Raw genomic sequence first — 23,289 nt, 5'->3', positions numbered from 1 at the left:
ATAATAGCTTTTTTTTGAGAATTTATATAGGATATTTAACCATATCAAACTTCAATATAGACCTTTATACATTTTGAAAGAACTCTTGTTGTACACTGATTATTCTTGTATTTTGTGTCTGGACCCAGTGAGCGCCATCAGCCGCATCCTGAGGAGTAAGTTTGGAGGGAAGTGTGACGATGAGGAGGACGAAGAGGAGCTGGAGAAGAAGGAGCTGGAGGAGAGCGAGCGCAGAGCCAAACACAGCATCGAGGGCATTCTGGGAGACCGCTGTGAGTCCACACACTGTTACTGTACAATGACACAACTTATATTATTACAGATTAGAGGCAGCAAAATAAGAAATTGAAATTTAAAAGTTTATTAGATTGGTACAGAGATATTCATGTCCGCTACTTTGGCTTCTGCTGATTTTTATTTTATTTTTTTAAGAAATTGAACTTATTATACTACTACTATTACTACTATTACTACTGATACACTATGAACTTTCTCATCACTCCACACAACTTCTCAGCTACTGCTAATCAACCTACTGCTACCATCATACTGCTAATACTACATTTTCAATAACTTACAACTACTAGTACAACTACTACTACTATTACTACTGCTACTATATTATAACACTAGAACGGACTCCACACTTACCAGTCATATAACCTCTTACCACCATGTTGCTACCAGTTTCTATATTGCCAAACTTTTTAAACTTTACTCATGCCGTATAAGAAAATGTGTTTTAAGAAATGTACTAAATGAATTCATTTTTGAGTCACGCTGTCCACTTCCCATTTCTGTTTTGGGTCTTTATAGAGTAGGCTACATTTGTATCTAAATGTCATGATGTGCATAAATGTGTGGTGTTATGCGTGAAACTTAACTGCTCAGTTTTTTTGGGCCGCAAAATGCAACACGTTGTCTTTACAGTTATCAGCAAAAATGTTCGTGATTAAACGAAACTATTGGAAAAGTGAAGTAAAAGTGGTTTACAAGCATAGGACGTTTTCGGTAAAATTTGTGTGTGAATCCTAGAAAGTTTGCACAGGTTTTGCCTTGAGTGTCGTGAATGTTTTGCTGCTCCATGGCTTGGCTCTGGAAGCGTGCGTAAAGTTGTGAGTTGGGGGGTGGTGAGGTTGTGTAGTCTTTTGTTACAGGACGCCTTTATGGAGAATATCTCTCCCAGCTAATGCTTTTCCCATGAGGCCGTACCGTAAATCAAACAGCAGGTGATGGCTTTGTGCGGGAAACGGACATGTGTGCGCGTGTCCGTGCGCGCGTAGCACTGGGTTAAAAGCGCATTACAGTAAATCTGAATATTGTCGAGTTCTCGGTGCTTTGGTTTTGTTAAATGTGAAATTAAACATGGAGATTTTCATTTGCGTTTCCAATGCCAAATCACGCCCTTGTTGTTTTCTATTCATCTTTTGTAGACCCAGAGAGCGTACCGTGCGTAAAAGTTGATTTGTGCAGTTAATATTGACATGCACAAATACTATAAACAATGTAGTATAATTATACGAGCTGTAAACTCAAAACAATGCGCTTATGCAGTTTTATGTGGTGTAAAAGTCACAGCGCCTCGCTAAGACCAGGGCTCAGCCTGTTTTATAACTCCTGAAGTAAGTGCAGCACGTGGCCCCTCAGTTACGCACTGAGGCATGAAGAGAGCGCGCGGCCGTGCGTTCGTTTGTGTAGCTCCATAACCACGTCATCGCGTTAGTTTTTTATCTCTGTGTCATCAGAGAGGAGCAATTGGCCACGGCAGCCACCAGAGCGCTTTACGCACGCCGTTTACACTTCGCAAATTATGTGAAGTGCCTTTCCAAACAGGGGTACATTACGAGTCTAGTCTGCCCCTGTCCTTCTACTGCAATATTCCCCTAAGATGTTTAGTGTTCAGTTTTTATTTCAAAACGTCTGAAAATGTGGAAACTTCTATTAAAATGTTTAGCTTGAAGTAAATCCATGATCGATGTATTTAACAGTCTTGAAGTATTGTGTGTTAGTGGGACTTTAAAACATTTTTTTCTGCATTGTGCCACTCTTTGCGTCATGGACTCACGCATCACAGATAAAGGAACGTGTTGCGCGCAAACAAAATGTGCCCTGGATGAGCTGATCAAACATTTGTTCAACGGTTTCCATCTCGGCACAAAGACCCGCCTCGCGCGCACAACGGGACGCGCGGGGGATGAACTTGGGAGACAAAAGCGCGAGAGTCTATTTGAGGCTCACGCGCGGACAAAAGGCCAGCTTGGAAACAGCTTTGGCCGCAGCGGCGCAAAGAGGCGAGGCGGGCTGCTTAGAATTCAGAGGGAGAAAGGCCCCGCTCCCCGCATTATCAAACATGAATTATTCAGGGAGCGCTCCGCTGGACCCGAGAGGCGCAGAAAGTGGCCGTTTTCACCTACAAAATGTTTCCTATTGGGGTCGAGTGCCATTCACTGTGACAAGTCAGGCTTCAGAAATCCACTCACGTAGCGCGCGAGGTGGTGACGCACGCACGTGAACACTGGAGCAAAGTTTGGCCTCTACCTCCTAATAAAAGTGAACGGAACTACTACTTTTATTTAAGATGTATTTAGCACTCAAACCATTCAATTTTTTAAAAGAATTTTCTTTATAGTCCATGTTCTGTTACAAAACCAATTCGAACAATAGCCTAATAAAGTTTAACTCCGTTTATTCGAATTTCATGGCGAACACTTTAATCGGTCAATTTATATTTTCTCGAGTCAGCCATAATTAATCTGAGAGCGAGCACAAATACTGTTATGAAAAGTAAAATGATCTTTTTATATCCACGTTTGTTACAGCAGTTATCACGTACAGAACCAATCTATATAAAATGTCAAAATAATAGGCTACAGATTTTGGGTCCGATTTTGACATCTGGCTTGACTTCATGTGATGGATGAGTAGTTTGAAAAGAAAAGGAAACATTTTTTAGCTGTTACGTCTAATTGCCGCGATGTGACATAATACGGTTCTTTAATTTGTGCCGAGAAGTCTGAGGGTTTATCTGTGAGGGAGCGCGCGGTGAACTCTGGCCTTGGCCTCGTGAACATTAATAATGGCCTCAGAATGACGCGCGCATTGTCCTGTGTCACGTCTAATGACAGCGGCAGTGTATTAAAAAGCTTTCGGGATCAATGGAAGCCTGTGTGCTCCCCGGAGAGTCCCGCGGAGATGTGGCCCCGAGCGGTGCGTCTCAGTGCTGCACCGGGACCGAGCCACAACCGCATGCGAGCTATGGAGGTCTGATGAGAGGCACTTCAGAACTTTTACTTGCATTTATGTTGTGAATAGGGATTAAAAATACAGCAAACCCAGATCTGAGCCAGAACTAAACCACCAAGACTAAATCAGGACTAAACCAAGACTTAAAAAGAACTAAACCAGGGTTGGAGAGAGACTGAAACCAAGAAAGACTGAAGCTGGACTCATGGTGCATACACACATCATGTCAAATCATCTTTAGGGACAAACCCAGATCTAAACCTGGACTAAACAAGGACTAGAACAGGACCAAACCAATCCTACAATTAATACTAAGCACGTTTATTAAACCAGGACGAAACCAGGACTAATACGCTTGAACTAAACCAGGACTAAACCAGAACTAAACCAGGACTAATAAGCTTGAACTAAATCAAGACTAAACAACAACTAAACCAGGACTAAATGAGAACTAAACCAGGACTAAATGAGAACTAAACCAGGACTAATAAACTTGAACTAAACCAGGATTAACAAAATTGAATTAAAACCAAGACTAAACCAGAACTAAACCAGGACTAAAAAGTAGAACTAAACCAGAAATAAACCAGAACTAAACCAGGATTAAACTAGAACTAAACCAAGACTAAACTAGAAGTAAACCAGGACAACTAAACTAGAACTAAACTAAGAATAAACTAGAACTAAACCAGGATTAAACCAGAACTAAACCAGGACTAAACTAGAACTAAACTTGGACTAAACTAGAACTAAATCAGGATTAAACAAGAACTAAACCAGGACTAAATGAGAACTAAACCAGGAGACTAATAAAATAGAACTAAACCAGGACTAAGATAGAACTAATCCAGGACTAAACCAGAACTAAACCAGGACTAAACCAGAACTAAACAAGGTCTAATAAGCTTGAAACTAGATTTAATAAAGAAGAACTAAAACAGAACTTGAACTAGCACAAAACAAGTTTTAACCAATTTAGCAGGGACCAAACCAGAATAAATGTATGCCCAAAACCACATGGCTAAAACTGGTTCCCTCTCTCTTCTCCTTACTCCCTTCCCTCTTCCTCTCGTTCTCTCTCTCTCTCTCCCTTTCTCTTTGTCTCTTACCTCTCTCGCTCCACAAATCTCTTCACGCAGATTAAATGGAGCCTTTTATCTGACGCTGTTTCATGTGAAGTGTCTGTGCCCCGAGCGTCAGGCCTCCGTCAGTGTCACCGCACTGAGGGCCCAGAGCTCAGACACTATTATAGGCTACTACTTTCATATTAAAATACAGTAGCATCTTTCCATATGCTTAAACTATGAATAAGAAGCTATTTTTGTTTATTTTAATATAGAAAAATCACAAATCCATAAAATCACATCAAATCAACAGTTACAGGCAGCCATAGACGTAAATCCAAAGATGCAAGTGTTTTTTCATGCAGAATTTTACCTATGATATAAGTAACATTTTAAAATAAAAAAATATTTAAGTTGCTGTGAGATTACATTAGATTTTATTATGCATAATTCATATTAGATTTGTGTATTACTATTATTATTATTAGCCAGTATTTTGTACACTATTGTCAAATTACTTATGGTGAAAACTGCTCGCATAAAAATAAATGCCTTTCCAAAATCATACTTTTATAAACTTTTAAATGAACAATTTAGTGCAGTTATCCAGTTAAGTTGACACAGCAGTCTGTCCTTCTGTCCCCTCTACATTTTCAGATGACAATTTTCTGTTCTTACTCTTTCTGATTGACGTTATAATCTTATTTTCTCATCACAAACATATCTGGAGTTGTGTTTTGTTTCAGTCACACATGTTTAACACACAAATCCTGTATATTTAGGCTGAGTTCTCCTCTCTTCTCTCTTCTCCACTCTGTTCTAACTTGTGATGTCATGTGGTAACACAGGAAGTGCTCCACTGTGTTTTTAAACTCCATACACCTTCACTAGAATCATTCGGATAATTTCAGACTTGGAATTCCAATCTCAACTGAACAAAACGTAAAAAGTAGCTGTTAACTTGAAAACTACCACTTCATGACATCATTAAGTGGAACAGAGCATTTTGAAGCTTTGGAGATGCAGACAGCCTAATAATCCAGGATTACTCAAACGTGTGGGAATGAAGTAAAACACAACTCCAAGTATGATTTTAATGAGGTAACAGTATTATAACATGACTAAAAGCTCACTTGAGTCAGTTTTGCGTAATATAGGACCTTTAACATCTTAGCAGTTTTTTTGGTTGCTTTCTAAAATAACTCCTAACCACAACTCCGATATTATCTTGTGCCATGTATCACCTACATCTACTCACACACACTTTAACTCCCCTAGCTGTGCAACGCTAACTTACAGCAGTGCAACTTTATTTGGTGAAAGGAGATACTGCAAAAGGCTAATCGAATCAGGGCTGGATGTTTGAAAGGGCCCGGCCGTAGTGAACCCCGTCATCATGTCATAATTAGGTTTATTGAAGCGCATTCCTTCATTTTGGCTGTGTTTTTTTTCTCTTTCTCGTCGAGTTCTTTGTAAAACACGGTACGAGCCAATGCCTACGGGACAAAAGAGGGACTCTGAGAATACAGTGCATGAAAGAACACAGGGGCTCACGAAGCTTTGGGACTGAAAGCGAGCAGGACTTTGTTTGTGTAAATAATGATGCAGAGAAAGAGAGAAGTGTATTCATGTGAAATGGGCACTCAAGTGTGTGTTTACAGAGGAATAGGCCAGAAGGGTCACAGGAAGAAGTAGTAGAAGTTGTAGTAGTAGTAGCAGTAGTGGTACTAGTAAGCGCAGTAGAAGTAATCTGCAACAAGTCCATCAAAACGGCACATTTGAAGCAATGATGATGAAGACGAGGGAAATGTATTCATGTAATATGGATGTTTAGGTGTTTACAGAGTAATTGGCTACAAGGAAAACAGAAAGTAGTAGTAGCAGAAGTAGTAAGCATAGTAGTAGTAGTAGTGGTAGTAGTAAGCAGTTGTAGTAGAAGCAGTAATGACCAAGAGAAAGAGGGAAGTGTATGCATGTAATATGGATGTTTAAGCGTTTACAGAGGAATTGGCTACAAGGGAAATAGAAAGTAGCAGTAGTAGCATGCGTAATAGTAGTAGTAGTGGTGGTAGTAGTAAGCAGTAGTAGTATAAGTGATAATGACCAAGAGAAAGAGGGAAGTGTATGCATGTAATATGGATGTTTGGGTGTTTATTTTACAGAGGAATAAAGTAGAAGTAGTAGTAGTACTAGTAGTAGTAGTAGTAGTAGTAGTAGTAGTAGTAGTAGTAGTAGTAGTAGTAGTAGTAGTAGTAGTAGTAGTAGTAGTAGTAGTAGTAGTAGTAGTAGTAGTAGTAGTAGTAGTAGTAGAGTAGTAGTAGTAGTAGTAGTAGTAGTAGTAGTAGTAGTAGTAGAGTAGTAGTAGTAGTAGTAGTAGTAGTAGTAGTAGTAGTAGTAGTAGTAGTAGTAGTAGTAAGTAGTAGTAGTAGTAGTAGTAGTAAGAGTAGTAGGTAGCTGGTAGTAGTGGTGGTGGTAGTAGTAGTAGTAGTAATGACCAATAGAAAGAGGGAAGTGTATTCATGTAATGCCGATGTTTGAGCGTTTACAGAGGAATTGGCTACAAGGGAAATAGAAAGTAGTAGTAGTAGTACTAATAGTAGTAGTACTAGTAGTAGTAGTAGTAGTACTACTACTACTAGTAGTAGTACTACTACTAGTAGTAGTAGTAGTAGTACTAGTAGTAAGTAGTAGTGTAAGTAGTAATGGCCAAGAAAAAAAGGAAAATGTATTCATGCAATATGGATGTTTATGTGTTTACAGTGGAATTGGCTAGAAGGGAAATAGAAAGTAGTAGTAGTAGTAAGCAGTAGTAGTAAAAGTAGTAATGACCAAGTGAAAGAGGGAAGTATATTCATGTAATATATTATGGTGACATTAATAGCAGTAAGTGGAATAAGTATAGTAGAGGTGTGGAAGACTAGTGCTAGTACTTAGCACTATAGTACCAGAAGTAGAAGTCGCAACAAGTATAGCAGTATTTATCATAGTATAGTAGTATTTGTACTACTGGTGATTGCAAAAATAGTAGTAGCTTTGCTAGTGGTTGAAGTGATGGTAGTAGTTGCAGTTCTATAGAAGCATAAGTGATACAGGTTAGTAGTAGCAGTATGAGTAGTAATATTAGCTACTTAATTACACTCTTATCAAGTAATTGTTGTGTTGTTTTGCGTAATGCTGCACTTACAAAATTAGCTTCCACTGAAATATTTGTCATTTTTCAAACATGGGCTCATCTTCAATTTCTGTGTCTGGTACAAAGGCAGCGTACCGATGAAGAGCTGGTTGATCTTGTCATGGCTATTGGCGATTAACGTCCCGGGCCAACCGTCCATCTGAGGGGCTCTGTCTGACCGCTCCACCCCATGAATGTGCGCCTCAGTCTGGGTACGGGCGTGAGGGCAGAGGGGGGCGACGCAGGGCACCAGGGGCAAACCAGAGCACCAAATCATCCAGGACTGCCCCCGGGCTCAGAGTACTGTCCCGTTGTCTACGCAGTCTACAGATCAGTACGCCGGGTTTTATGTTAGGAGTGTGTGTGGTCATTATCTAAGTTTGAACACACACATGAATAGGAGCTTGTTGGCTTGTAGTTATTATTACCATAGTGGTATTTGTAATAGTAGTTCTAGTAATAGCATTAACAGCAGCAGTAGAAGTAGTAGTAGTAATAAAAGCATCAGTAGTACTATTGGGTTAAGCAACAGCTAATTTATAACATTTATCCACATGCATGAAGGTTTGGTTCTTGCCTTGTTGTTGTGTCCTTGGGCAAGACACATTTCCTGTGCATTTGTGATGAGACAAGATATATGAACATACAACATCACTACTACGGATATTTTTACTTACTCTTATCTGTACTTCTACTACCTTGATTTCTAACGTGTGTCTAATGCATTTGAGAGCAGTAGTATTAGTAGTAGTAGTAGTAGTAGTAGTAGTAGTAGTAGTAGTAGTAGTAGTAGTAGTAGTAGTAGTAGTAGTAGTAGTAGTAGTAGTAGTAGCAGTAGTAGTAGTAGTTGTAGTAATAGTAGCAGCAGTAGTAGTAAAAGTTATTATATTACAAGTTGTAGTACTAGTAGCAGCAGCAGTAGTAGTAGAAGTTATAGTAGTAGAAGTTGTAGTAGCAGCAGCAACAGTAGTAGCAGTAGCAGTAAGAGTAGAAGCAGTAGTAGTAAAAGATATTGTAGTAGAAGTTACAGTAGTAATAGTAGCAGCAGCAGCAGTAGTAAAAGTGATTGTAGTAGAAGTTATAGTAGAAAAAGTGGCAGCAGTAGTAGTAAACGTTGTAGTAGAAATTATAGTAGGAATAGTAGCAGTAGCAGTAGCAGCAGTACTAGTAGTAGTAGTAGTCGTAGAAGTTGTAGTAGTAGCAGTAGCAGCAGCAGCAGTAGTAGTAGTAGTAGGAGTAGTAGTAAAAGAAGTAGTAGTAGCAATAGTAGTAAGAAGTTGTATTAGCAGCAGCAGCAGCAGCAGCAGTAGTAGCAGTAATTTATTGATTACATCATTACATGCCTGATTTTCCCTTTCTCTCTTATATTCATTCAAAGGGGAATTAATGAATGCAACTTTGAAGTCAGTCTGATTTCTGAGCTTGAGGGGGGAGGAGGGGGGTAACTTGGGGGTATTTGGAGTATTCGGGGTATTCCAGTGTCACCCCAGCAGCCTGCAGCCCATAGAGTTGGAGAGAAACACTGAGTGGAGAGTGAGTGAGAATTTTGGAGGAGTGGGAGAGTGAATGGGGCTGAAGGTCAAGTAGAATGGCGCTTTAGAATAAGGCCCCTCTTTATCTGAGCACATGGTTTGTACTATAGACCCAACAGCTGGAGAGGGGCAGGCTACGTTTAGTGTTTTGGGGCATTTGAGATAGGATCTGGTTTACACTGTCCAAATGTTTGTTATAATTAGCTTTTTTTAAAATATACTGCATGTTTCTGATTACACACTGCAAAAAATTAAATCTTCACTGTGTAACATTTAAGGTAGAGGGTCCGGACTTGTTTTTTTGTTTGTTTTTTTCCCCGACCGAGGTCTAATATATTTGCCTGGAATGTTTCAGTGTATGGCGTTAAATGTATCCTGTCCAAACTTTTTTCATCAAGGGCCACATATCTAAACACAGACGAAGCAGGGGGCTTATCAAGGACTGTAAACGGGTGCTTATTATTGTGAAATTGCAGGGAATAATTGAAATATGTGCATGTTTAACACATTAGAATAAGCCATCAGTCTTTATTCATGCTAAGATCCTTAAAACCACACATATATATACATATACATATATACATATATATTTATTTATTTATTTTTGTCTGAGGGTCACATTTTGCCCATGGGCCATAGTTTGGACATGCCTGATCTACCTCAGTGGAGACAAGGAGGTGATGCCAAGTCAGATCTCCAGTCAGGCAAGCTGCTCATATATATATAAACATATATATATAAAATACAAAGACCAAGTAGATAAGTTTATTGCCATTCTAGATAAAAAGCAGTAAATATATCTCTAAATCAGTTTAAAGATGACCATTTAAAGGAAGAAATTCTGAATTCAAGATTTGCCTTTTTAAACCTCTCAAATTTATTATGAAGCTATATTCCTCTATCAGTTATGTAATGTTTTGTATGGAAGATAGGAATCCATATAATGTTTTTATGTTTATTTTATGTTTTTTTTTATTTTACAATTTTTCTTAAGTTTAATAACATAACATGACAACGCCCTAGGAATAGCACTAGAAATAAAATTATGGACTAACTAGCTGGACTAAACCAGTTTTAAACTTGTGATTTAAAATTTACAGCCATTATTACCTCCGCCAAGGAGGTTATGTTTCTGCCGGCGTTTGTCTGTTTGTTTGTCTGTTAGCAACATAACTCAAAAGTTATGGACCGATTTGATGAAATTTTCAGGATTTGTTGGAAATGTGAAAAGGAAGAACTGATTTCATTTTGGGGGTGATCCGGAAGAAATTCTGGATTCTGGATCACTTTGAAATTTTAGTTAACATTGTGGTAAATGGGACCAAAAATTTTGTTTCTCAATATCTCGGTTAATTATTGACCAAACCCCATGAAATTTGACTCAGGGATGGACAATGGGATACCTCTTTCATATTCCAAAGGCTGATCCGGATCTGATCCAGAAGACTGATTTTATCGCAATTTATATAAAAAATGGGGGTAGTCCTTGGCGGAGGTCTGCGCTCTCTGAGTGCTTTTCTAGTTTGTAACTTTTTTGTCCTAAAATACACCAAAATAAAAACACATTTGATCATTATGGATCTCTAACTCTGAGTGGGCTTGCATTGCCATGGACTTGACTCTTATTTGTCCTGATCCTGATTGTCTTCATGTTAATGTTTGTTTGTGTTTTGTTCCTTTGTCTATAGTATTCCACAATATGCCATAAAGTGTATGTATCTCTCTGGACAATGTTCCAATGTTCCTCCAGAAAGTTGCATACTATCACTTTAATACTAAAATCATTGTATTCCATATAATAGCCAATGGAGCTTTTGAGGTAGACGCCTGTGTGTTTTGGCATTAGCTTGTGTTAAGGTTAGAGTTGAGTGTCAGAGTTTACAGAGGCTCCTCGGGGTCACTAAACGCACCGTCTCTACAGACAGAAGGGGCGGGACATGCAGCTGTCAATCACGTGACTGATGGAGCTTGACTCATTCACTGCTTTGTTAACTAATTAGCTCCTGGTACTATTGTGTAACAGAGGCTTAAAATGTCAGACTGTCCAGCACCAAGAGCCGATTTGAGAAAATGTTGGATTTAAAAGGCGTATTTTAATATTTGTGTTTTGATTTGCTTTGATGATATTTCACCAGAAACGAAAATATTGAATTGAAGAATGTTTGAAAGCGGCAGTGAAAGTTACAAGGGTGTGCTTGTTGAAAATGCCAAAATGTTCAGCCTGCTGCCAAATAACTTCTTAGTCATATTTGCAAAACATGGCATCAGATGGAAACAGATTTTTCCAGGTTACATACATTTTCATGTTTTTTTATATTTTTTTTTACTTCTGGTTTGTAGTTAAAAGAAACATATGCAAGGTTTGGATTTGGAATTTAATAAATATGACCTAAAAGGCACTGACAACCCAGGTACAGTTGTGAAGTAGCGTTGTACTGAAGTAGCATTTTTCAGTATTAAAAGAACTGCTTCATACAGTTATTTTAATATTGAACAGTTTCAGGTAGTGGCTGGGATTTTTATCAACATATACACCAATACACAGTGTTGGGAGGGTTACTTTTAAAACGTAATCCCCTACAGATTACAGATTACACACACCAAAATGTAGTTTGTAACGTAATCCATTAAATTACTTATGGTGAGTAACGTAATCTGAATACTTTGGATTACTTGATATTGTCATGCTTTTTAAAACTACATGAATGCAGTGACCACATCCTGAAAATTCATGTTTGTTCTTTTCAAATTGGTTGTTGAGCATAAGACTCCATGAAGAGGATTTTGTTTGGTGAAGAGAAGCAAAGACGAGGATCTGAACATAAGATGTTTTGTCTGTTAAAGAAAATAAGAAGCCCCTTAACCATATTAAAAATATTATTGATAGAGAAATTATTTCTTTATGAGGTCACTGCTGCTTTAAATTATGTCCACCTACTGTTAGTGTCATATTGTTCAGTCCTGCTTTTAGTCCTGGGTTTAGTCCTGGGTTTAGTCCTGGGTTTAGTCCTGGGTTTAGTCCTGGGTTTAGTCCTGCTTTTAGACCTGCTTTTAGACCTGCTTTTAAGTCCTGGTTTAGACCTGGTTTTAGTCTTGATTTTTAGTCCTGGTTTTTTAGTCCTGGTTTAGTCCTGGTTTTGCCCAAAATGTGAAAACAGGAAAATCCCTCTGTGTAATCCATTTATTTCAACAAAGTAACTGTAATCCAATTACCACTCACTGAAACAGTAACTGTAACTGAATACAGTTACTCATAATTTGTACTCTGATTATTGTAATCTGGGTACTTGCAATCTGTTACTCCCCAACACTGTAAATACATGCATCCTGAATTTCGGACTTCTGGTCATGCATACTGGGAAGGATCCTTCGAAAAAGTGAGCATCAAACTGCCATGTTTGATTTCCCAGTGGGATGCATCTATTGTCAAAGCCGATCTTTTCAAGTCTTTTGAAACCACATCACTTTTGTTTCTGGTTCTGATATTGTCATATTTTAGTTATGAGATTCGAACATCGTAATTGTGTGGTTGTTGGATGTCCTGACATCGGAAAATGGGCTTCGGAAGTTTGCAAACTCCATAACTGCAAAAGTGAATCAGACCTGTGTCACTGCAAACATCAGTTCAAACTGTTTCCCTTCCCAATGGAATTGAAAAATAGTGAAAGGCGAGGGCAATTGGCAGTATTGATACACAGGAAAGACCAAAAAGATAACCTTTGGCTGTCTAAGAAATCATCCTGAGTTTGCAGTGAACATTTAGTATGTAGAGGGCCATCAAAATCAAAATCCTGTTTGTTAAGCAAGAGATACAGAAGACAAACAGGCTAAGCTTGGACTTTCTTGTTCTTGTGGCTTTACAGCAACATCACGTCTTGGTCGCTTTGCAGTGGAAGGTGTTTCTTGGCAAACAGCTGGTGCCTTTCGTTTTGGCATTGACTTTTAAATTCATACTCAACGTTGAGCGAGGGATCGGGATTTTGCTTTGTTGGCGCTCCACATACAAAATCTTCCCTCCAAAGTCGGGGTGATTTCTTAGGCAGCCAAAGGTTACCTTTTTGGTCCTGTGTATCAATACTGCCCATCGCCTTTGCCTTTCACTAATTTTCAATACCTTTGGGAAGGGAAACAGAATGGAGGTTTGCAGTTACAACAGATCTGATTTCCTTTTGCATTTATGGAGTTTGCAAACTTCCGAAGCCCATTTCTAGAACCGTTTTCCGCTGTTAGGACATCCAATAACCACACACTTATGTCCAAAATCCATAACTAAAATATGACAATATCAGAACCAGAAACAAAAGCGAAATGGTTCAAAAGACTTGAAAAGATCAGTTTTGACAATAGACATCCCACTGGGAAATCAAACATGGCAGTTTGATGTTCACTTTTTCATAGGATCCTTCCCAGTATGCACTGCGCTATGACTGGAAGTCTAAAATTCAGGATGCATGTAAAGAAACTAGCATCTTAGCTTTAACCTGGTAAAATCCAAAACATATAATAGTTTGTCTTATATTGTTAATTGCTGTGGCAACCATCTCATTTATTTCATCACCTACAATGCTTGTACAGTCTTTAGACATGTTTCCAGTTATTCCCCTTCACAGGTTTCAGCTTCCTGTCAGATGCCATATTTTGATTACCATTCAATAGACATAATATTTTGTCTTAAATTGTCAATCACTATAGTAAAGGTCCTTATTTTTCATCATTCTGGACTCACAAATACCTCCAGATGGACACACACCACCGTATGAGAAACCCAGCTTTGGTAACTGCGAAAATGTCTTGAGTATTTCCTGTTTACCTCACCTCTCCGCTTGTCTGACGGTGCTGGAGAGGTCATAGCCCGGGTTAGGGTTGGGTTTGGGGGTTTGAGGTCAGGCAGGGTGTGTGGGGTAGTCTGTGGGGGTCTCCAGGAAACAAGGTTAAAAACACATTTAGACACAAGTGACAGGTAACCACTTCCTCTGTGCCCCTGACTGCTCAGCCTGAACTCTGAACATTACTCTTGTGGCCGCCCCTCCTGTCAAAAAGTCTGCAAACTAGGACTTCAACAGCAGTGCTACAGTGTAAATGTCTTGAATGTGTGGCCAAATTAACTACAAAATAATGCTGACTGCGCAATGACTGGATTGCACTGTATTTGTAACTCTGCAATGATGGGAAGTGTGCAATAAGAGGAGTGTGCAATATTTGATTGTGACCCCAGCCCTTTGGGATAATGGACTGACTCCTCTGGGCCTTGCTAGTGGTAGTTTTCAAATTAACCGTTTCTGTTTACCTTTATTTCAGTAGAGATTGGGAATTCCAGGAATGAAATTATCCAAATGATTCGAGTGGAGCACTTCCTGTATCACATGACATCACAAGATGTAAAGGAGTGTTTTCCGTTTGAGAGAAGAACTCAGCCTGTGTTAAACATGTGTGAATGAAACAAAACATAACTCCAGGTATTAAAAAAAAAACTGAGGCACTCAAATAGAACAAAATAATTAAAAGCCTTTAATACCACAGATAAAGATAAAATCATACCACCGTGTTTCGGCCCTTCGGCCTTCATCAGGGCAAAAAAATCGAGATAGCTATAACAGTGCAGATTTAAAGTAATAGGTGTAAGTCACATGTTCACAGTGGACTGGCCCCTGTGCATGATGGGACATGTAGGCTGAACAGATTTTAGTTACAAGCTATTTAAGATAAAATATAATACAAGATATAAACAGTACAAATCCCAACAACCAATACATAGAAAAATAAATAGTATAAAAATACATATATATAGTACAAAAATTAAAAGTGCTACAGATATAGCACGCATAATTTGTATAATATATCTATCTCCTCCTCTTATTGTTTCTTTATGTTCAGTTGCACAGACTTTAGGCTTTTACAGCTGCCATTGTTGGCTTCTTTGTAATGCATGGCCATAGGATACAGGAGGTTACAGGTTCTTATAACCTGTTTGTGCTCAGCCAGTCTGTTTTTCAGTTTGCATTTTGTTCGGCCTATGTAAAAACAACCACATGGGCATTCGAGTCTGTATACCACATAAGTGAATTTACAATTAATGAATGTCCTAACAACTCCAGGTATGTTTGTGATGAGGAAACAACATTAAAACAATAGAAAACAGCACAATATGGGCCCTTTAAGTCATTTCGCAACAATACACTTGTCTGTATTGCCGGTATCTCTTGAAATAGCCTCTTCTATGGCTTTATATCTGATATTATCAACTAGTTTACAAGTTTATTTATTGCATATTTCTGTTACCATGTCTAACCTTGTTGTATACACTTCTCCTAAACAGATGTAAAGGTTATGACTCCTTTTTAGCAAGTCAAGAGCCCCAATTCTCTTTCCCCAACGCATTTAAATTTACACATGACCATCTTTTATTCTCCAAACTCCACAGATGGGTCCATAATGTGTCAGCCAGGCCATTCTAGCCCATAGCATCTGCCTAGTCTGACTTCTATGTACTGTTTAATGCAGTGGTGCAGTCACTTAGCCTCCTGCTTTTTGAATGGGCCCAGCGTGGTTCGTCCCGCCCCAGTAAAATGCTGTCTTTTTGGGGCTTTTGTTTTGGGGTGTGGGGGGCCGCGGAGAGGGAGGGGATGGAGTAGGCAACATGTCACAGTTTTACCCTCCTCTGTTCACCCAAGTCCCCATAGAGTCCAGAGAAGCGGGGCGTCAAATGGTCCACATATGGTCAGGCAATCCCCCTGTACCAAAACTGGACACACACACACTCTCTCTTTTTCTTACTGTTTATTCAGAGTTGCATAAGACTTTCACAAAAATATACAGTGTATTAAAGGTCCTATATTATGCAAACTGACTAATGCGAGCTTTTAGACATGGTATAATATTGTTACCTCATCAAAAACATACGTGGAGTTGTGTTTTGTTCCATTCACACATGTTTGAGTGACCATTTAGTATTAGTCGGTCTGCATCTCCAAACCTCAAAATGTTCAGTTCCATCTTGTGATGTCATGAAAGGGTAATTTTTCAAGTGTTTTCAGTTTGAGAGAAGAACAACAAACAAAACACAACTCCAGGTATATTTTTGGTGCAGAAACATTATAACATGCATCAGAAAATAGAGTAATATGGGCCCTTTAATATTCAAAGAAATACTAATATTTTATTTGAGTGTATTAAACTATTCTGCTATTGCTATAAGATAAAAGAACACAATTAATATATCTGCATAAACTTCATTCAAGTACCTCATGTGCAACTAGCTGCTAAGTAAAAGAGCTGAACAAGGAGCTGTCACCTAATTTAAAATACAATTAAGTAAAAGTGTGAAGTGTGAAAAGAGTGTCTGCCATCTCATCGCCGTACATCAGGGGTCTCCAACCTTTTTCTCCACTGAGCTACCTTTACAAAACAAAAATGCCAGAGAGCTACCAATTTAAAATCCATGTATCATTCGTTCTTTCCTTTTTCAATATAAAAGCAAAAATAAGAAAATGAAAAATCAACTATATTCTTCATTATTTATCTCCAAAACCAAAATGAAAAAACAGATAATGATTAATTTTTTCAGTTTTCGATTTTGTGTTTAAATGAATAAAGGAAAAAACAGATAACGGCCGTTTCCCTTTTCTGTGACTTAAACTGCGATGCCGAACTATTGCACTGCAAAACTGACTGAACCAGGACTGAGCCAGGACTGAAACAGGACTGAACCAGGATTAAGGTGTTTTGAGTCCTGGTCTCAGTCCTGTCTGGTCTCGTTCTGGTCCCGGTCTCAGTCCCGGCCTCAGTCCTGGTCTCAGTCCCGGGCCTGTTCTCGGTCTCAGTCCTAGTCTCAGTTCTGGTCTGGTCCCAGTCCTGGTTTCAGTTCTAGTCTGGTCCTGGTCTAAGTCCTGGTCTAAGTCCCGGTCTCAGTCCCGGTCTCAGTCCCGGTCTCAGTCCCGGTCTGGTCCCGGACCTGGTTTAGTTTTGGTTCAGTTCATATGTGGCGTAAAAGTCTGGCATCAGTCTTTATCCATTTGTTCCCCATTATTCATTTAAACACAAAATCGAAAACTGAAAAAACTAATTGCTATCCGTTTTTTAAATTTTGGTTTTAGGGACAAATAATGAAGAAAACAGTTATTTTTTCATTTTCTTATTTTTGATTTTAAATTGAAAAACGAATAAAAGAATGATACATGGATTATTTCAGCAGTCACAAAGAAAATGAGTAAATATAAGAGATGGAGAAAAGATGAAAAGATGGTGCACCAAGTTAGGCATCAAACTGATATATTTACAATGGTAATTAATGAAATTTAACTTATTATACACAGAATTCAGAAATCCCTTGGCGAGCAACTTGGAAGGGGTTAGAGAGCTACAGGTTGGAGATCCCTGTTGTACATGTAATTGTTCCAAAGTAGCAAAAAGCAATCCATACATTCTTACTTGGAGTGGTCACATTTCCGCTGATCTGACCTGTAAATTCACCCGGTGCTTGTCTCCATAGAGATAGAGAAGTGTAAAGCCAATTTGGAACATTGCAGGCAAACAATAACATCTCCACCACAGAGGCAAGCCCCTGTACCAGAAATGTACGACTACAAGTATTATGAACAGTTTCGCTCTTTATTTTAGACACAAATTATTCGGTTCATAGTTTAAAAGAAAAACTGGAGACAAAAAAAAACATACAAAGCACCTAAATTAGTCCATAAAATTCATTAAAAAGTGTGGAGTTTCTGTGCCCAGTGCTTTCTCAGAGCAGACGTGGAACGGCATGAGCTCATTTGAGGATTGGTCAAAGTGTTAATGGTGGAGTTTTCAGACACCTCCAGGCACTGCATAACTGTGTACTTTAAATGCCTAAGCAGTGCCTTATATAACAGAAGTAGTATTTTTGCTCAACTACCTTCTACTAAATAATCTACCATTTAATTTACACATTTCTTTCCACATTTGTTGCCTCCAAAATTCTACACGTGGATACTCGACAGACATATTACATCTCAGCCTTCTTCTCTCAGCCCTTGTGAGAAACAGCACTGCATTTCCAACAGTAAATCTTCTCTTCCTCTCTCCTCCTCCTCTCCTCCTTTCACCGCATGGTAGAAGCCATTTTGGGTCTTTCTTGGCTTGAGATCGGATTGTTTTGGCTTTAGATCCCCCCCCCCCCCCCCCCCCCCTTCCCTCTGTCTCTCTCTCTTTCTCCCTCTTTTTCTCTCAGCGCCTGCAGTTTGGTTAAATTAAACAGTTTTCTTTTCTCTCCCTTCCTCTTCTCGCTCTCCATCGCTCTCTTTCTCCCTTCTCTCTGTCTGTCCCTTCTCCACATTCTCCCTTTCTCTCTCTCTCTCTTCTTCTCACTCCCTCTCTTTTTATCTTTGTCTCCCCCTTTCTCTCTCCTTCTCACCCCTCCATCTCTCTCTCTCCGTCTCTCAGCGCCTGCAGTTTGCTTAAATTAAACACTTTTCGTTTCTCTCCCTCCTCTCTTCGCCTCCTCCCTCCTTCTCATATTCTGTGGCTTTACACCGCTCCCGGGCACCACGCTTTCCCAATTCTTCCCCCGCCACGATTATTTGAACCTTTTAAGGCTCATCTTTTCGCCGATTTCGATGAAGCGACAAGAGCCAGTTGGAAATACAGTACAGAGGAGGAGTTCAGTGCTTACAGGGGCATAAGTAGTGCTTTTAAGATACAGGTTTAAGTGCGCATATGTAGAGAGATAGGGAGACCTGGAGTGGATAATTTCATTGGCAAAGCGGGCTATCTGACAGAGCCAAATCGGTGTGATCAGATCTGAGGATAGAGCAGTAAAGTGAGCCATAAACCACTCTAAAAACCACAGCATTACAAAGCTGGAGGAAGGCCAAAAGGTTGCTTACATGTAGTTATATTTTACCTTACTGTGCAGAAGTTTTAAAAAGTGAAATGGTTTATAGATATGAGTACAGATTCTGTTATGATGAAAAGTTACAGGTCATATCATGCATATTTTACTTAAGGGTGCACTGGTTTGAGCTCAGATCTCATGTACGTTTGGTTTAGTCCAAGGAGAAGCTATTTCCATTTGTGGTTTTCAGCTCGATTCTTTTTACTCCAACCTGCATAATATGTAGAATACTCTTGTTGTAGTAAAAGTTTTGGTTACTTTTTGCTCAGTGAGTAAGTCTAAGTGAAAAAAAAGTTTGATGATAATTGGTAAAAGATGTTTGTTGTGGTCAGTTCTTTATAAATACCAAAATCTGAACAACGTTTGACGTTTTCTCCTTCCGATTAAATTGCTATAACTTCAACTTATTCATTTACAATTGGTTGTAATGAGGAGTGAGTAATTTTACTCATTGTAATCTTGAGTAATTGCCTAGTCCATTACTTTTTACTTGAGAAATATTATTTGGAAGCAACAGTATTTTTACTTGAGTACTAGATTTGGCTAGCCACCTTAAAGTTCAGTTCTAGTTTAGTTTAAGTCAGAGGTGTCCAAACTTTTTTCATTAAAGGCCACATACCTAAACAGAGATGAAGCAGAGGGCTGATCGAAGATCATAGACTGGTGCTCAGTACAGTGAATAATTGAAATATGTGCATGTTTAACACATTAGAATGAGCCGTCAGTCTTTATTCATGCTAAGATCCTTAAAACCACACACTAAATATTAAATATGAGCTTTATTAAGGTAGATTTTTAAAAAACGTGCAGTAAAAAGTAAATTTTTAATTGATGCAAGGTCATTTGGGCCAATTCACCTGGTAGCCTGAGGGCCAAGAAAAATTTGTCTAAGGGCCACATTTGGCCCACAGGCCACAGTTTGGACATGTCTGGTTTAAGTGGTGCAATATTTACTAACACATTTGATTTAATATTTTGTTTGTATCACTATATCATAGTGTTGTAGTCAAGACCGCACTAATCAAGACCAAGACCAGTCCAAAACCACAGGGTCCGGAGACCGGGGCAAGACCATAGTACAGCCAAGACCAAGACTAGAAAAAGCGGTCTAGAGGCCAGTCTCAAGACCGAGACCGGTCTCGAGTACTACAACACTACTATAACAGCCTGAATCCACTTTGTGATGTAATCAGATGCAACCCAGGAAGTGCTTCCTCGTATACTAGGATATTTCATGCTCAGTTTGCAGGGGTACATTAGACGTCAATTATTTCACTTACAGTACCTTTTATTTCACCTTTTATACGATTCACACTGAATCCTAATTATTCAGTGTGATGAGATTATAATTGCTTTTCTCACAGAGTGGAGTTTTGTCATGACAGTAAAGTTAACTACAACTAGTAAGCTAACGTGCACTTCTTGATTATCAGACAATAACATGCTTTCAAAATAGATGCAGATAGCACAGACGACTTACTTTGACCTCATGAGCTGCTTATACAATATATCTGTACTTTTGCAAGACACATTTTGCTTAAACTAGAAAAAATTGGGTACAGATTTCTTAAAGTCCAGTGGGCTTTTTTGAGCTTCACTCCTTGCGCCTTCTGCTGGCATTAAGAGTTTGCATGCTCAGAAATCTCGGCTGCTTTTCACCAGTGCACTGATACATTCGGAGCCCTTGATTTTTTTAAAAGTGTGTTGTAGAAGAGAATAAAGAGAGCTTTGTGATTGGACGATGCCTCTGGGTCTTTGAGAGGAGAGAGGGGAAGGCCGGGGCTGGACGTGTGGACAGTCATGTGCTGCTGCAGTGGAGCCTGTGTGTTTTTTTCTATTTCTGAAAATAAAAAGAGAGTGGATATAAAGCTTCAAGATATTTACACTATTTTAAGTTGTATAGAAATTTTTAAATAGAACTTGGTGACATTTTTACTGAGAATAAACTACTGCAGTGTCCGTGTTGTTGTAAGTAAGATATATGGAATTATGTCACAAAGAGAAAAAAGTTAAATAAAGTTAATTTTTATTTATTTTTTTATATATTGTAAAAAACAAATCTTCAAATTACCTAGTTATCTAACTTTTTTTTTTCTTTGCTAAATTATTACATATATCTTAGAGAAAGTACAATTTGGACACACCCTCTAATTTAATGATTTAATTATTTCTTTTTACTACTTTCTGCATTTTAAATACATACACATTTTGGACTATTTATGAAAAACTAAAGGGAGAATGGATATGAAGCTTCAAGATATTATATTAGAACTTAGGTACGAGACCAACCTAAATCTAATTTAAAATTTGACTACAATTTGGCTTTTTATCAAGTTTCCTAAAAATGTATGTTATTGCCATTTCTTCATATCAACATTGATATTTTGGAGATATATAATGTTTTTTCTCTAAACTTTACATAACAAATCATTAAATATGGAGATGTTATTTCTGTGCTTAAAATGTTCCACAGTATTGCATTAAACATCTCTATTTCCATGGAACCAAGTGAGTGATGACCAAACCTTGGTACAGGTCAGATCTGTGAAGAGATGAGCATGTTCACAGTAAGAAAGCATGTTGCTCAAGATATTTTTGAGCAATAATAAAATACAAAATATTCAAGACAGAGTTTAATGCCAGATTGTGGAACATTCCAGGCAATGCTTTTCTCCATGGTGAAACAGGTACCCCACAGGAAAAGTTGCACCAAACTCAAAAGTTCGATTAAACCAGGACTAAACCAGGACTAAATCAGGACCCCAACATGAACACAACCCAAGTCTTAAGTTTCTCCTCTCTGCCCTCTCTCTCTTTGTCCCTCCTCTGCTCCATATTTCTCGGCTTCTTTGTTGCCGTGGAGAGCCGGGGTCTTTGCCTCCGATTTCCACGCTCCATCTGTGGAATCCGTCATGGCTCCTCCGGCCCCTCACAGCAGAGGCCTGTCACCTGCCCAGTGGGGTGCTGAGGGGGGGCAGGTTTGGGGGGTATCGGGGGCGGTATTAGGGTAAGAGCCAGGGGCATTTGTATCACACTCCACTGTCCTGTATTCTGCAGAGGGGAGCAGTTTAGTAGCGGGGGGCAGGGGGGTTGTTAGAGCTAAATGGACCCAAGGGAACATTGAGTGTGGCGGGGCATCTGGGTCATTGTTTCATAGAATTAATCAAACTTGTTGCCAGAGATGTACAACAATGATGAGTTACATTCACTTCATTACATTTGCTTGAGTAATTTTTAAATGGGTCTACAATGGACTCCTACATTCAATAATAACTAGAGAGGAGAGCCTTGAGTTAAAGGGCCCACATTAAGTTCTTATAATGTTGTTTCCTGATCAAAATCATACTTGGAGTTGAGTTTTGTTCATTCATACATGTTTAACACACAAATCCTGCATATTTAGGCAGAATTTTTCTCCACTGTGTTTTTAAACTCCATATACATTCACTACAATCATTTGGATGATTCCAACTCTGGAATTGGTTATTGTTACGACTCAACTTGTTGGGGACAGGGGAAGTAACAAAAAACCAAGATGGAGAATGGAATAAATTAAATAATGTTTAATTAACGGGGGTATAAAATGGAAATTAACAAAGCAGACTAAAGTATATACATAAAATAACCTAAACTAAGAAACAAAATAACAAGATTAACAAACTAGAAGTTCTGTGCCACAAAACGGGTCATGCAGGCTTACACAAAAATAAGTGGTTAAACTGAGGGACACACACAAAACTAAAACACAAGTGCTCCAAAGTAAACCACATAAACCACAAACAGAATCGAGTGACAAAATAAAAGAAGGCACAAAACAGAACTAAATTACAGAACTAGACACACACAAACTCAAAATGGCAGACTGAACACCAAGACCAGCAGCCCCAATCAGGTTCTGGCAATCTCCTTAAACAGGGGCAGGAGGCTGGAGGTGAGGCAGGATTGGCCAGGTGTAAAAGTACTCCACCAATCACGAACCCGGGCTTCCACAGCAGGATGTTATTTATTTTGAGTTCCACTGGTGGACGACAATTGGACTGACACACTGTGTGTTTGTTTGTGTTTGCTCGGAGATGCTGCAAATGAATTGCCTTATGGGATCAATAAAGTTTTCTGAATCTGAATCGGATCCAGGACAGCCAGCAAAATCATTTAAAGCACACAAAACAAGTCACAACTGAAGACCTGGGGCCGTAACAGCTATTTCTACTGAACAAAGTTAAAAGGGAGCTGTTAATGTGAAAACTACAGCTTCATGACATCATAAGTTGGAACAGAGCATTTTGCACTGTGGACAGACTAATAAACTACTTACTCACAATTTAGAATGAAACAAAACACAACTCTAGGTTTGTTTTTGATGAGGTAACAACATTACAGCATAGCGAAAAGCTCACAAATCAATTTTGC

General features: G+C 38.8%; 1 protein-coding gene across 4 annotated transcripts in view; it reads left to right on the top strand.

Moving 5' to 3' along the window:
* pax3b (paired box 3b) overlaps positions 1-23,289 on the top strand; it is a 52,450-nt gene that overhangs the window by 1,924 nt on the left and 27,237 nt on the right. For all 4 annotated transcript variants that reach the window (XM_055166901.1, XM_055166900.1, XM_055166899.1 and 1 more), the window contains exon 4: positions 129-272. In XM_055166901.1, the coding sequence (XP_055022876.1) occupies positions 129-272 (144 nt within the window). The remainder of the gene's footprint in view (positions 1-128; positions 273-23,289) is intronic.

This window comes from Boleophthalmus pectinirostris, unplaced genomic scaffold (genome assembly GCF_026225935.1).
Source record: "Boleophthalmus pectinirostris isolate CB_2022bp ecotype Guang Dong unplaced genomic scaffold, ASM2622593v1 HiC_scaffold_9, whole genome shotgun sequence".
In the NCBI taxonomy this organism is placed as follows: Eukaryota; Metazoa; Chordata; class Actinopteri; order Gobiiformes; family Gobiidae; genus Boleophthalmus; species Boleophthalmus pectinirostris.
Note: the sequence above shows the minus strand (reverse complement) of the source record. Positions and strands in the feature narration are given on the sequence as shown.